Source organism: Monodelphis domestica, chromosome 3 (assembly GCF_027887165.1).
Source record: "Monodelphis domestica isolate mMonDom1 chromosome 3, mMonDom1.pri, whole genome shotgun sequence".
Lineage (NCBI taxonomy): Eukaryota > Metazoa > Chordata > Mammalia > Didelphimorphia > Didelphidae > Monodelphis > Monodelphis domestica.
In genome coordinates, this window is record NC_077229.1 from 267,002,260 (window position 1) to 267,017,821 (window position 15,562).

Genomic DNA, 15,562 nt, shown 5'->3' on the forward strand with positions numbered 1-15,562 from the left:
TTTGCTACCTATATCTCTATGTACAGTGGGGATAAAAATATGTACTCACCCCAACTTCCTTTTATTTATGAAGTTCAAATGAAATAATGTCTATGAAGAGCTTACAATATAAATTTTAACTATTATTAACATCTTCTCCATTATAGAAATAATTCTGTCCATGATGGCATTAGAATCGAGCATCATTTGGACAGTGCTGGAGAACTAGAGAGGCATTCACTATTGTCTTTCTCTTTCCTTTTTCCAGTATTCTTTATCAGTCACCGAAAACTTCCATCATCACAATATTACCATGTAACTAGATGGAAGCCTACTTTATATTAGATTAGTATCTGCCAGGTGAGAATCTAAGGTTGATACCCTAAGTTACATGATGGGCAATCAGAGACATAAAAACGATCTCTTAGGCTGTTTAATTCCCTGCTTAGTATTGCACTTTATTTGTTGATTCTTGTTAGTGTCTAATTGGAAAAGTAGCTGTATTTTCTGATTTTGTCTCCCCTGCACCAACTATCATTATTTCATCAGTTAAAAAATGTTCTGTGTGTTAGTGTATTTGTTTCATGTGCCTTAACTCCTGATGAATGGTTAGCTACCAATTCAGAAAACAAAACCCAAACAGAAATCATACTGTCCTTGTTTTCACTGTCTTCCAGTGTCATCTTGCATTACAACATATAAGAAGACACCACCTCCAGTCCCACCAAGAACTACCACAAAACCTTTCATTTCTATCACAGCCCAGAGCAGCACAGAATCTGCCCAGGATGCCTACATGGATGGACAGGGGCAAAGGGGAGATATTATCAGTCAGTCTGGACTTAGCAACTCCACGGAAAGCTTGGATAGTATGAAGGCTCTGACTGCTGCCATCGAAGCTGCTAATGCCCAGATCCATGGACCAGCCAGTCAACATATGGGAAGCAATACTGCCACCGCCTCAACCACCACCACCACCACGGCCACAGTCACTGCAGAAGAAAGAAAGAAAGACCACTTCAAGAAAAACCGATGTCTGTCTATTGGAATACAGGTAACAAACCTGATTTCTGTTTGTCTTTGGATATCTCTACATCCCCACATTTCCAAGCCAGTGCCTAGCACCAGCTCAAAGCATAATAGCAGCTTGATAAATGCTACTTTATTGACTGATGGGTACATTAGCATTTTCTGCTCGTGTTCTGGATTGGGGGCTTTCAGATACAGAATTACAAAACTTCCATTTTTCCCCACTTTGTTGCTATTTTTCTTTTGTAGCGCTGTGTTCTTCTAACTAAGCACTCAGATATTTAAAGGGTTTTGGTTGTGTATAAATAGTTGAATTCTTCTAAATTTAATACATTCCTCAAAAGAAAGAAAAGTGAACCCAGTTAAGCCAAAGGGAGGAACATCATCAAATTGGTCACCTTGATGAACCTTTCATAGTTTTAGATTCAGAAAAGAAATAATTTCCTTGGACTCTCAAGGTTGGTTCATTTGGTTTACTAAAAAATTCTGCCTGGGTGCAGCTAGGTGACTCAGTGGATTGAGAGACAAGTTTAGAGATGGGAGGTCCTAGGTTCAAGTCTACCCACAGACATGTCCTAGTCATGTGACCTTGGGCAAGTCACTTAATTAATTCCTTAACACTTTTCTGCCTTGGGACCAATAAACAGTATTGATTCTAAAATAGAAAGTAAAAATTAAAAAAAAAAGTCCTGCCACTTACTAAATAACTGCAATGGGGTAAGTATATGAATCACTTCACACAGATGTGGGAGGAATGGAGTCAGGAAGAGCCAGGCCAAAGTAAGCCAGAGAGTTCAAAGCAATAATTTATTTACAGCAAACCCATGCTCTGAAATGTCTTGCATCCAGCTTAGTAGAATTGTCTCTAGTTATTCATGCATGACATAAAACTGTTAGTAAATTCAGCTGGTCACATAGTTCAATTAAGTGTTATCTTTTCCTCAAAAGATAAGATCCATCTGATTCCCACTTGTTTTAAGTCAGTTAAGCATAGTTCCCTCTACTTTGAAATCCCCTCCCCTTCTCCTTCCCTTACAAAGGAAGCCAGTCAATCCCTCCTCTTCCTTGTGTACTCTTGCAGGTGCTTTTTGAATGGTAACAGCCAGAGTTCATGCTCAGACACACTTTAGCCATACCAAGCCAGCTTCTGAAACTTCATTGAGGTCAAACCACCAGACTGGAATACATTCCAGAAGCAATGACACTTTAACTCTATAGAAAGCTGCCTTACCCCTCAAAACTCCTCTTTTTAAAAAGGTGGCTCAGTGGTTTAGTGGGTAGACTATTGGATTTGAACATGAGGGCCATGAATCCTGCCTCAGACTCTTATTAGCTGTGTGCCCCTGGGTACAAGCTGGTCTCTGCCTCAGTTTACTTAGATATCAAATGGAATTCTTTATGGGGTTATGGAGTGAGAGTAAGTTTTTGTACCTCAACAGTATAGTAGGAATAAGTTTGTCACTTTGACATAACTGATAATGTGGTAAAAAAAAAATAAGTTCTTTAATAAGATAGTTTCTGAATTTAGCATAACTGATTCCATTTTGTTTTAAACCTCAGTTTTGTAATTCACCTATATTAAATAAAATGTTTTTCTCTCCTTTCATCCTTCTATTCCTTCCCTCCCTCCCTCTCTCTCTCTTTCTATCTTTCTTTTCCTTTCTTCCCTCCCTCTCTTTCTTCTTTCTTTCCTTTCCCTCTTTCCTTCTTTCTTTTTCTCCCTCCCTCCCTCCCTTCCTTCCTTTCTTTTCCTTCCATTCCTTCCTTCTTTCTTTCTTTTCATTCCTCCCTTCCTCTCTTCCATCTTTCTTCCTTCCTTTCTCTTTTTCTCTATTTCTTTTCTATCTTAATATTAATTCCAAAGCAGAAGAGCTGTAAGGATTAGGCGATTGAGATTAAGTGATTTAAGGGTCACATAGCTAAAAAGTGTCCGACGCCACATTAGAACTTGGGAAGAATAATTTTCCTGACTATAGGCATTACATTCTATTTACTGGGGCCACCTAGCTAAAGCATTTTAGAATTTATTATTATTAATAGGTAGTTCAAAATTAGAAAAATAAAGAATCTATATGCTACAGGCCAGTGATAGTGAACCTTTTAGAGACCAAGTGCCCAAACTACAACCCTCACAATCGATGCATGTGAGACAAGACCCTAAACCCAGGCAGGGGAGGGAGGAAGAGCTCCCATTAGGCTGCTGAGAAATGTCCTCACTCAGCAGCAAACACTGCTATAGGCTCACAGGTTGCTAGATTTCCTAAAAGATCCATATACTGAGGAATACATTTTAAAATATGTGAAGTAAAGGAACTCAGAAAGATTAGTGACCAGGACATGACCAGGAAAACTCTGAAGATCCTTCATCTCAACTAGAAAACTGTGAATGTTAGATTTGGGCGCATATTGTACTTCATGGAACCCAGCTGCAGAAAAGGGAACCTGAGGAAGTCTTGTACATATTTAGCCTGTTAGAACTGAGTTTATCGGGTTAGCTGGTCATCACCTTGCAAAGTCAAGGCGAATCTGTCCTTCTTTGTCTATAAGGTATGAGATTGGAGGGAATAGAGGAAAAAAGAAGAGGGGAGCATGGAGATTATAAAGGAGGAGTGGAAGAAATTGCTGAATGGAGACAAGGCAGAAACCCCTTAGCCTAGAGTAAATTCTAGACTTTGAACAATGGGGAAAGCAAAAGAGTCTAAGGACCAGGCCTACTCCTGATTAATCTTTTGTGATCCTAAAATGTTTGCATGTTAATCAGGTTCGGCAAGCCCCACCACAATCTTACTCACTTATTGACTTAATTTGTTTGGGCTAAAAAAGCCGCAGGAGCTGATCCTTGATCTGGCCATGTTTTTGAAAACAAAACTTTATTCCGTTGGTGAGTCATTTTCTGCTGCCTCTACTCAGAGAATTAAGGGGTGAGGAATGGGGGTGGGAGGAGAAAGTTCTCCTTCCTATATACCATCCCAGACCACAGCCCTTTCACTTTTACTCTTCCTTGGGGTAACTAACATTTCCTCAAGCTCTGTACCAGAGAGGTTTCATCAGCCCATTAAGTCCTACTAAAGCCCAACTATCAACTCCTTATGCCTTCTTTTTACTGAAGACTTTTGAAGCCTTCCTCTCTTGCTATTTGCCATTTCCCCTTTGCCTTCCCTGCTACCTTTATACTTATTCTTGCCCCCACCTCTCCTTTACCTCCTTTGCTTGGTAGTTCCTTCAAGACCTACCTATGCCCTGCTTCCTTCCATGGAGCCTTTCCCAACTGTCCATTCATTAATATCTTTACAGATTCTACATTTCTACTACAGATTCTGTCATTATGCAGAGATTCCTCATTTTTTCAGTTGTCAACTTTGAAAAACACAGAACCACCAAAGTAGTTAGAAAGAACAAGTCTTTAATTAGGACTAGGGAGACAATACTCTAATGGTCTCCACAGAGTCATGCGCAAAATACCAGAGACAAACTCTGGGGCTCTGGGAACACTGTCAACCAGAAAGTGCACCTCAAAGGGGATTTTTCCGATGAACTGAAGACCTTGGGGTCTTATATACCCTTTGGGGAATGAAGGGAAGCAAAGACAATAGATTGGTTTACATGGAGATAAGGGAAGGAGAATTCCTGCAGGAGCTGGACAACTTGGGAGAATCCCAGAAACAAAAAGGTACTTAAAAATTTGATTATATCTCCTAATTCTATCTAGGCTGAGATCATTGGGTACTGGAAGGTTTACTGTTCAGTCTAAGACAAGGGTCAGCCTGGGACTTCCCTGAAGGCAAGTTCCCAAGGGCCCAAGATAAATTTGGGGGCTCTATAATACAAGGTCATCACTGTTTTATGGATGCCTTGGGTACTCTGGTGAAGCCTCTGGATCCCATCTCAGAATCATTTTTTTTCTTTTAACCCTGATTTTGTCTTAGTAACAACTCTAAGAGAGAAGGGCTAGGGCTAGGGCTAGGGCTAGGCAATTGGGGTCAAGAGATATGCCCAGGATCACACAGCTAGGAAGTGTCTGAGGCCAGATTTAAAATCCAGATGTGGTGTGCTCTCCACTATGCTACCTAGCTGACTACCCCCACACACCCATCTCAGAATCATTATTGCAGTTATATTAGCCCCAGCCTGACAAGACCATTCTCAAATCACATATGGTGAGGAAGAATTTTTTGCCACAGAAGAAATTCTGTCCTATAAATTTCAGGATGCTGAAATATACATACAATAAAATACAGAAGATTACATAGGAAATAAATTACATGGAGTTGAAACTGTAATGGATTTTTTCTCCTCTAAGTTCTCAAACCTCCCACCACCAAGAACCTCTAATATAGTTCATTGTTTACTTGTTTTTATAACATCGTATATAAAAGAAAAATACAATTGGGAAGCAATTATCTGAGCCAAACTGAAATTCATTGTTAAATCAGTAAATCAAAGCGCCAAGATCAGAGACACCCAATGAAGCCCAAGACACAGAGATGAGGAAATGATTGCCAATATGGAATCTAAGAGAACCCCAAGTTTAGTTAGCCTGAAAGCTGAAAACCCCAAGCTTGACCTTGTCACATGAGAATTTCTCCCAAGGGAAGTTCCTACTTCACAAGTTTCAAGACTAACAAGAAACCTTAAAGTATTTTAGGTGGAGCTAGCAGACTTAATCAGGTGTTAAGTACCCTTTTTGTCCCGGTAGTTTCTCCCTTTGCTTCAAAGTCCTTTCTAAGGGAGTCTGGCTCTTGGCTGAATCTTTCCCTTTTATATCCATTGTAAAGCATCAGTCTCTCCCAGATAATCCTGTCTAGAGCTCCTCATTTCTTTGTAGCCATTGTAAAGCCAACCAATCATACCTTCCCATCCTCAGATCCCCAAGAGGTATATAAGTTGCCCAAATTCTTTTGTCCTTCAGAGTTGTCATCTAGCTGGGTGATTTCTCCCAGCGATCTGTACCCACAGTAGACAGAGCCTAAAGATTGTACTGTTTATCCCTCTCCTGATCAAAGATGTGGTTTTCCTGACTATTTAATTAGTTCTGTTTTTTCCAGTTTAACAATATACATCATGCAGAAGAGTCAGATTACCTATATTGCCCCCTAAAAAGGGAGAGGGTAGTCAGTTGAATATTTCTTCTTGAGGGGAAAACCAAAATTTTCCCTTTGAGAAGGTCTGTTTCTATCCAAAAGTAAAGTTTTTCTTCTTGTCTTTTTATGGGGGGAGATGCTGTTGCTCCCCTGTTCCATATAGGGTAAGAACCAAAGTTATTTTGCAGCTGAGATGTCGTAAATCCCCAGCCTTGGGAGCATCTGGACACATTCCAGAATGCTGAAGGTATGCACACAACTCCCCCTGGCAAGGATATCTTGCCAGAGCTTTTCAGGGAAATTTTCCTTGTTATTTTACTCACAATATGGTTATTGATGACTGATTCTATTCAATCAGTTAATAATTGGAATTATTCCTTATTATTAAATTTGTGGTTACACTTACCATTATAATACTGGGTATCTAGTAGGATTACATGTAGAAAATATAAAAAAGGAATAAAACAATGAATATAAGTTGATTAAAATTCTTAATTAGGTTATCTTTTATACTTCCCCCAGTTAGAGTAAAATTCCTTGAAAGGAGACACAAGTGTCTTCCACATATCTGTGTCTACCACAACGTCTGGAGGGAACTGTTGAGTACTAAGTAATCATATAATGAATTTTAAAACTTAGCAATGTGGTGCAGTAGAAAGTTAAATTAAGAAGATCTAGATTCAAATTCTGACTGGCATTTACAACTGTCTGAATTTGGGAAAGTTGTTTAAGATATCTAAGCCTTGGCTTCATTTGTGACAGTGCTTGGCACATAGTAGGCTCTTAATAAATTCTTGGCCAAAAGGAGAAAGGTGAACTTGACTTTCCAGCTCTCAACATAGGATCCTGAAAGCCTTGTCTCCAAGAGCTTTAGCACCTTCTAGCCTAGCTATTCCTCAAATCCTTAATCAGTTCATCCTAAATTCAGAACTAATGTGCTGGGTGGTTCAATGGATAGAGTGCTGGGTCTAGGGTCAGGAAGACCAGAGTTCATATTTTCCCTAGGATACATAATAGTTGTGTGACTTTGGGCAAGCCACTTTACCTCTGTTTACCTCAGTTTTCCCATATGTAAAATGGGAATAATAACCTCCCAGAGTTGAGGACTGAATGAGATAATCATTCTAAAGTGCTTAGTATAAATAATGTCTGATACATAAAAGAAAAGTATATAAATGTTAGCTATTATCATGAGTTTTAGAACTGATATCAGGATCAAGCATTTAAGGGGGCAAGGGAATTAGAAATCACTCAGGTCAATATCTCATTTTATAGATAAGGAAATTGAAGCCCAGAGAGATTAAATGAGTTGGCCATGGTTATAGAAATAAGAAAAATAGCAAAGATAGAATTTGAATCCAGTTCTTGACTACAATGCTAGTACTCTTTCCATCATAGCAGGGGTTTTATATCCCTTCTCACCTTAATTAATGCCCACTTTCTCTTTTATCTTTACCTTAACCACTTCTCCACTTCTCCTGGCAAGTTACTGAGCATAAAAAATCAATGTATTTGAAATCAATTCTTTATTGCAGTTACATTAGCCCAGCCCTGATAAGATTACTCTCAAATCTATATGTGATTTAGTGAGGGAGGATTTTTTGCCACAAAAGAATTCTATTTTCTAAATTTTAGGATGTTTGAATATGCAATTAACCTACTCTTTAAACTCTGTCTTAAAGTAGATATCAAGTGTCAGTTCCAAGGCAAAAGAGGGGTAAGGGCTATGAAATAGGGGTTAAGTGACTTGTGCTCAGGGTCCCACAGCCAGGAAGTGTCCAAGGCCACATTTGAACCCAGGACCTCCCATCCATAGAGCTACCTAACCGCCTTTTCCTATAACCTGCTCTTAAATAAGACTTTGACTGTTCCCTATTGTCCCTATAATAATTTTTAATGTGCTATAAATCAAATTCATGAGTGTTCCAAGTTATTCCAAAATATTCACTGAAGTAAAGGAGGACTTGTGTCTTATTATTTTTTTTTAACCCTTACCTTCTGTCTTGGAATCACTACTGTGTATTGGTTCCAAGGCAGAAGGGTGGTAAGGGCTAGGCAATGGAAGTTAAATGACTTGCCCAGGGTCACACAGTTGGGAAGTGCCTGAGGCCAGATCTGAACCTAGGACCTCCCATCTCTAGGCTTGGCTCTCAATCCACTGAGCTACCCAGCTGCCCCCCTCCCCCTTTTTAAATTTTAAACCTTTATCCTTCTGTCTTAGAATCAATACTGTGTATTGGTTCCAAGGTAAAAGAGCAATAAGGGATAGGCAGTGGGGGTTAAAGGACTTGTCCAGGGTCACACAGTTTTGTCTGAGGCCATATTTGAACCCAGCACCTTCCATCTTTCTATCTGACACCTTCTATCCACTGAGCTGCCTCACTGCCCCCATACTCATTCTAAATCTACTTTACTGTGTTCTCTTTGACATGGGCAGAAATAGGTCATATATCTCTGTCTGTGGGTGCTTTAGGGCCAGTGTCCAAACAAAGGCTAATCAGTATTGGCTCACCATTGTGGGGCAGGTTAGGCTCTCAAAGTCCCTTTAGCTCCCGAGTCCTAATGGAGCTCCTTAGACTCTACTGTCCGTATAGATTACAAATGCTAGTTTTGACCATGTTGGGTTCTCCCTCTGCCTATATGGCTCTGCTTTGTGAATTGATGTGGTCAAAACCAATTCACCATTTAATGGCCAGTCTTTGGAGCCTCTCTGGTTCCCTGGCACAGACCCGGTCCATTATAAGGTTCATGTTCCAGACTTTTCTACCTTAATTGGACCTGTGCTTCACTGGCACCACTTTTGAGAATCCCTACTTACTTCCATACCACAGTCAGGCACCAGAATAGGAACTGAGTGGATATGTGTATAAGGTACATTTTTAGTAATGTCTAGTGCACTCAACATATTTCAAATAAGAAGGATTACCATTTATTTTTAAAGGAAATAGATTAAATGTTAGGAATAATGAGACATGGATTTGTTCGTGTGTCTATAAGTATAAAGACACAATTTCCTTTAGAAAGTGGTCATTTCTAGTAAATCATCATCATAATAGCTAGCATTTATAGAGTGCTTTAAAGTTTGCAAAATGCTTTTACAAGCATTATCTTATTTTGTCCTTAAAACAACCTAGGGAGACAGATGCTATTATCTCTGTTTTATAGATGAGAAAACTGAGGCTCACAGAGATTAAAAATGACTTGTTGTGGGTAGCTAGGTGGCTTGAGAGACAGGCTCAGAGACAGGAGGTCCTGGATTCAAAAATGAACTCAAATACCTCCTAGCTGTGCAACAAATCACTTGACCCCCATTGTCTAGCCCTTACTACTCTTCTGCCTTGGAGCCAATACACAGTATTGATTCTAAGGAAGATAAGGTTTAAAAAAAAAAAGAATGCACAATTTCATAGCTTTGGGGGCATAGTTCCAAATCTCCCTACAGGATGGTTGGATCAGTTCACAGCTCCCCAATACCCAACCCCAATACCAATTTTTTTAAATGGAACAATAAAACCATTATAACAAACCTGCATAGTTTTGTCTAAAATCGTATGTTCTGCATTTTAAGCCCAACCCCTCTCTGGCATAAAGCTGGCATTTTTCATCTTCAGTCCTCTGGACTCACAACTGATCGTTGCATTGATCAAAGTTCTAAAGTCTTTCAAAGTTGTGTTTTTAAAAAATAATATTGTATAGGGCATGAATTATTCTGGTTCTGTTCTCCCTACTGCATCACGGATGTCTGAACGTCTTCTTGTTTCCTCTGCAGCTATCCATTTCTCATGGCACAGTGTATTCCATTGTGTTTACATACAGTAATTTGGTCATCCATTCCCTATTAGGTGCTCACTCCCTTAGTTTCCAGTTTTTGACTATCATGAAAAGACCCACATAAATAGTTTTGTAAAAGTGTCTTCTTTCCTTTCAGCTCCAGGGAATAGGCCTAGCAATGGAATAGCTGGATCAAAGGGATTTACATTTAGTGATAATTAATTCATTCATTAGTTTAATGAACTCAGATTTTTTTTAAGTTACTTCCTATCTTAGTATCAGCTCTAAGACTGAAGAGGGGTGAGGGCTAAGCGATCAGGGTTAAGTGACTTGCCCAGGATCACACAATTAAGATGTATCTGAGGCCAAATTTGAACCCATGCATTTTTTTTTAAAACTCTTATCTTCTGTTTTAGAATCAATACTGTGTATTGGCTCCAAGGTAGAAGAGTGGTAAGGGCTGGGTAATGGGGGTCAAGTGACTTGCCCAGGGTCACACAGCTGGGAAGTGTCTGAGGCCAGATTTGAACCCAGGACCTCTCCTCTCTGGACCTGGCTCTCTCAATCCACTGAGCCACCCAGCTGCCCCCTCAACAGGCATTTTTTAAAGAGCCTAATTGCCACTTTAAAGAGGCCAATATTTTTGGAAGCATAAGTTCCTTGGCTACCTCAGCAATAGTTCCTGTTTTTTCATTCCTTGACAGTTGGCTTATTGCTATGCCATACTATGTTTTCAAGCAACAGTAAGAGTCTCTAAGCATAGTACTAGCAGGTAAGTTTTTTTGTTGTTTTTTTTTAGTGTTATACTTTAGTCAAACTCTCTCATGGCCTTTTTTTGGGTTGGTTTGTTTGGACGAACTCTTCACTGGTGTGGAGTACTCTCTTCTCCAAGGAGATTTGCAGCTCACCTGTAACTTGCAGTTTTAGAGGGTTGCCTGGGCCCGGAAAGATTAAGTGATGTTTCTAGTAACAGGATAATAGCATTATCAATTTAGAGCCAGAAGAGACCCTGGAGGTCTCGAGTACAAAGCCTTCATTTTACAGATAAGGAATCTGGAGACCAGAGAGATTAATTGACATGCCCCCTGGCCACACAGGGAGTAAATGGCAAAGTCAAGATTTGAACTTAGGACCTCTGCTTCCATATCCATCACTCTTTCCATGGCACCGTGTTATTGCTTGTGGCCATCCAAGTAAGATCATCTGTTATCTAGGAATTAAAGAAAGTCAGCATCTAAACCGGCCCTTGTTTTGTAGAAGAATAAAGTCAGGCCCATGATGGATTTGGAAGAGAGCTAAGATTTGAACCCATGTTGCCTGGCTGTAAACCACTTTTCCCTCCTTCAACTTTGTGGACACTCTATGAAGTTTCATTTTAGAGTAGTTACTAAAGTTTTTATTTGTAATAAAAGTGGTTTTTTTAAATGTTATTATTCTCTTTTCTAAGGTTATAGTTTCAATGTTAGAGTGAAAATACCACTTTTGTCATTGCTTCCTCCAGAATAACTTTCTCAAAATTCTTGGCTGGAGGTCTTAGGGTTATAGATTTAGAACAAGAAGGGATCTTCTTGGGAGGTCATGATGCCCAACCTCTTCCTTATACAGATGAAGAAACGAAGACACAAAGGGATCAAATGACTTGCTCAAGTTTACCCAGCTAATATGGATCTGAATTGGGATTTGAACCCAAGTTTCCCTGATTCCTAATCCACTATCTTCCTATAAACCACACAGCCTCTCATAGTCCTTGAATACATTTTGCCCTTTCCTTTGCCTTTAATCCCTCAGCCATAACTTCAGACCTTCTTAACAACCACGTTTTTAAAATTTTTGTTTTTAGTGATAGATTTATTGATTCAAAAAATAGTACAAGGGAATTTGTATATTCAGTTAGACTCAGGAATCGAGTTATTGCCATATATTTCCAACAATACATTTTAAAGAAACAAATGAAAAAAAATTAAAAAAAACCCCTAGTATACAAGTAAATAGAAATCATAAAAACTGTCAAGAGCTAATCAATCAGTTCTGGATGTCAAGGCATTGAAATACTAATTGTCATCATCTGGTAATAATAAAATATCAATTAAAATGATAACTCTTTAGGTCCAATTTAATATTGCCACATTGGATAGAATATAATCATGACAAGACCTAAAAAAGTATAATGTGTTTAACCACTAAGAGGCCAGCCACCTTCCTGTTTTCTTAGAAGCTAGAGTTTTCAAGTACCTACTTTTTGAATGTAATGTATGCCTGAAAACTTTTAGCTGAACCAGAAGGAAATAGGGATTGATTGAATAAAATGGAATTTCTTCTTCCACTTCTTCCAGTTTTCCCCTGTTTTTAAAATGATAGGAACATACTTGATTTAATTTTCTGTCAATTTCTTAAAACTTCAAAGAGAAAGAAAAATTTTCAAGCCTTAGAAAAGAAACAAGAACTAAAATTTCAATGTGGAGAATCTTATCATTCCTTTTAACTGATAAGAAAAGACAAAATGGAAAGAAAATGTGACAAACATAGCAATGAAAGAATTGTACAGTGGCTAGATGATCTTCCAAGTAACTTTGAAAAGAAGCCCCTTATATATTCTTTTTTTCCTTTTTGTCACTAGTGGTAGGTATCTTTTGGTCAAGTAATTCCAAAGAAGCTTCTAAACTTATGTCTCCCCTGACATTGAGTAATTAAGGAAAGAAGTGAACAGAACTATCAGCTGTCATTGAATTTAACTCCAACTTGACTATTTGTTAAAGCAAACAAAAAACCAGTGCCTAGATAAACCTAAGGAAACTAGAAAAGGCAGAATATAAGGTTCCATGCATACTTTCGCCTGCATGAATCAATGCCTTCATGAATGTTGAAAAGAAACAAAATGACAAGTTATTAATCAAAGAAAAACTAGGGGAGCAATCAGGAGATCCTAAAGGAGTTGAGAGTGTTCTATAACACTAGTCAGTCTTTGTAAATTCAGTTTGTTCTAAATGGCTGTTGTGAAGCTCAAATGAGATAATAATTGTAAAGTACTTAGCATAGTGCTTAGTGTGGAGTAAGCACTGTAACCACGAAAAATGTGGGTTTCAAGACTGTAAATTGCCCAAACTGTAAAGATAAATTTTAGTGTCTTGATTTTATTTTAAAAATACGTGGTCACCATGGGAAAAATTCCCAAATATGAAAATACCCAAGTCAGCTGGGTTTATGGAGATTTTAATTAATACAAATGAAGGAAATTAAGGAAAGGGAGAGAGAGAGAATAAGAGGAAATAGTATGAAGGGATGGCCTAGGCCTGAGCCTTAAGAGAGACAAGTCAGTCTTTAATCACTCACCACAAGATCAACCTAAAACAAAAATCCAGTCCTTCACTGAAATCCTCAACTCCTGAACTGAGTTCAGAGACCCAGCACCTCCAACTAACTCCAAACTCCAACTAAATCAATTTCGAACTCTCCTTCCTTTTAAAGAAATTTTCTCTTGTGTCACCTCCCCTAAATTTTCACATCTACCAATCACAGTAGACATTTTCCCCAGGACTGACCATTCTTAGTTCACATCTTCTTTTGTTATCGCCTTCTCTGATTAGATTATATCTTCTGAGTATTTCACATCTCTTTGCTATGCTTGCCCTTTGTAAGTTGCTTGACCTCTTAGTGATTAATTTAACCTTTATAGGTTACACCCTTTTGTATTAGATCTAAAAACAGACCTAGCTTAAGGTTCTAGCTTTACTATCAGTATGAATTAGGGACTTTTTCATTGTTCCATCAGGAGTTTTCAACTTTATCTTCCCCTAAGGCACTGTCTGAGCAGGGTGGAGTAATTTTAAAGTTCTCAATACATTCCTGACCAAGTACCTGCATTGTTTAAAATGGGGAATAGCTTAACCAAATCTTCTAAGGTACAGTCTGAGCAGTTTTAAGATTCACAGCACTATATAAATGGTAGTGTTATCATTACAATAATAATTATTATTATTTTAAAATACATTTTATGTTTGGAAGACTAACAAGAAAAATTGAGTTGTTATTCAGATATTTAAAGACATCTTTGTTATAAAGGATGGCTCCCTGCAAGAGGTGAGGGAAAGGGGTAGAGGGGAAAATCTAGATAATATAAAAAGATATCAATAAAAATCTATTATAAAACTATTATTTAAACACTGTAAGAAATGTTTGACGATGAACCTTTGTGAATAGGTTTCTCAAAAATGATAAAGTTGTAACAGGTAATCTACCAGATTCTTTTTTTTTAAACCCTTACCTTCTGTCTTAAAATCAATACTGTGTATTGGTTCCAAGGCAGAAGAGTGGTACGGGCTAAGCCATGGGGATCAAGTGACTTGCCCAGGGTCACACAGCTGGGAATTATCTGAGGTCAGATTTGAACCTAGGACTTCCCTTCTCTAGGCCTGGCTCTCAATCCACTGAGCTATCGAGCTGCCCCCAGATTCTTTTCAATTCTAAAATTCTATGATTTATGGATCAGCAAAGGGATATAAATAGAAAGTGTGTTTGATTTGGAGATGGAGGATTTGGGTTCAAATCTTGACTGTCATTTCAACATGTGCCTTGGACAAATTACTAGGACTTGTATAGATCTCAGTTTTCTCAACCATAAACTCTAATAAAAGTGTTAGGTTGCTTTTCCTTATATTTGATGGTCTCTGTGACTTCTACTCGTTGGTCCTAATTCTGTCCTCGGAAAGAGCAAGAAGACTAAGACTTCCAGGTGACAGACCTTCAAATATTCAAACACATTGATTTCTTCTTTTGCCCAGGCTATAAATCCTCAATTTCTTCATCCAGCCCTTTTAAAAAATATTTTGAGTCCCTTCACTGTTCCAGTTACTCTCTTTTCCAGAGAGCCAACGTCTTTCCTATATCAGTGTCCAAGAAATGAATGAATAACCAGAACAAAAGGTCTGTGGAACCCAAAAGAGAACTGACTGTCAGAGAGGACAGTCCTAATTGTCAAATGCTGCAGAAATAGTCCACCACACCTAGCAACTAAGTCACCGGTCACCTGAGAGAGAGTAGTTTCAGTAGAGTTGGGTGTGGAGTTAGATATTAACAAGTGGCCGCTGAGGAAGTGAAGCCTGTGAATGTCTATTATTCGTTCTTGAAGTCAGTGGAAAGCAATTCTGAAGTAATTGTCGAGCTGGCCCTTGGTACTCAAGCTAGAGTAAGAGGTAATCCCCAGGTGTAGCCAACCTAGGACCTGCAGGTAAAGGCAAGTGAGTGGGCTCTCACCTAGTTGGAGTGAGGCCTGCCAGGGTGTGTGTGGGAGGATTAAAGGCAAATCCCAACAGGATAATGGAGGAAAGTCGTACCCTTGAGGAGCAGTCTAAATGAGGAATCTTTTTGAAACATGCAAATAAATGCAATAGGCTTAAGTGCCATAAACTGAGGCAGAACTAATTATAGAAAAGATGCAACTTGGCTGTAAAAAGAATCCAAAGACATCAATTGCCAAATCAGAGAGTTCCACAAGAAAGAAAAACCCTTTCTCCCTCACCACTACTGAGTCTGGCAACTCCTGGTGAATAGGATCGAGGTCACGTTCTACGTGGTATGAGTTTGAGTCTATTCTGATAAATCAGAAATGATAGAAAAAATGACAGAAAAACCAGAAAAGCCCCGAGAGCTCTCCTCCTCCCAATACAGGAGTTAATTGGTTTTTTTTTCAGCACCTGAAACAAGTT

General features: G+C 38.7%; 1 protein-coding gene across 9 annotated transcripts in view; it reads left to right on the plus strand.

Annotated features, from left to right (window-relative positions):
• Positions 1 to 15,562, plus strand: part of DLGAP1 (DLG associated protein 1) — a 1,166,486-nt gene that overhangs the window by 1,061,871 nt on the left and 89,053 nt on the right. For 8 of the 9 annotated variants that reach the window (XM_001364232.4, XM_056820788.1, XM_056820790.1 and 5 more), the window contains one exon: positions 657 to 1,033. In XM_001364232.4, coding sequence (XP_001364269.1) covers positions 657 to 1,033 — 377 coding nt within the window. The remainder of the gene's footprint in view (positions 1 to 656; positions 1,034 to 15,562) is intronic. The other variant, XM_007487658.3, reaches the window with a different exon arrangement.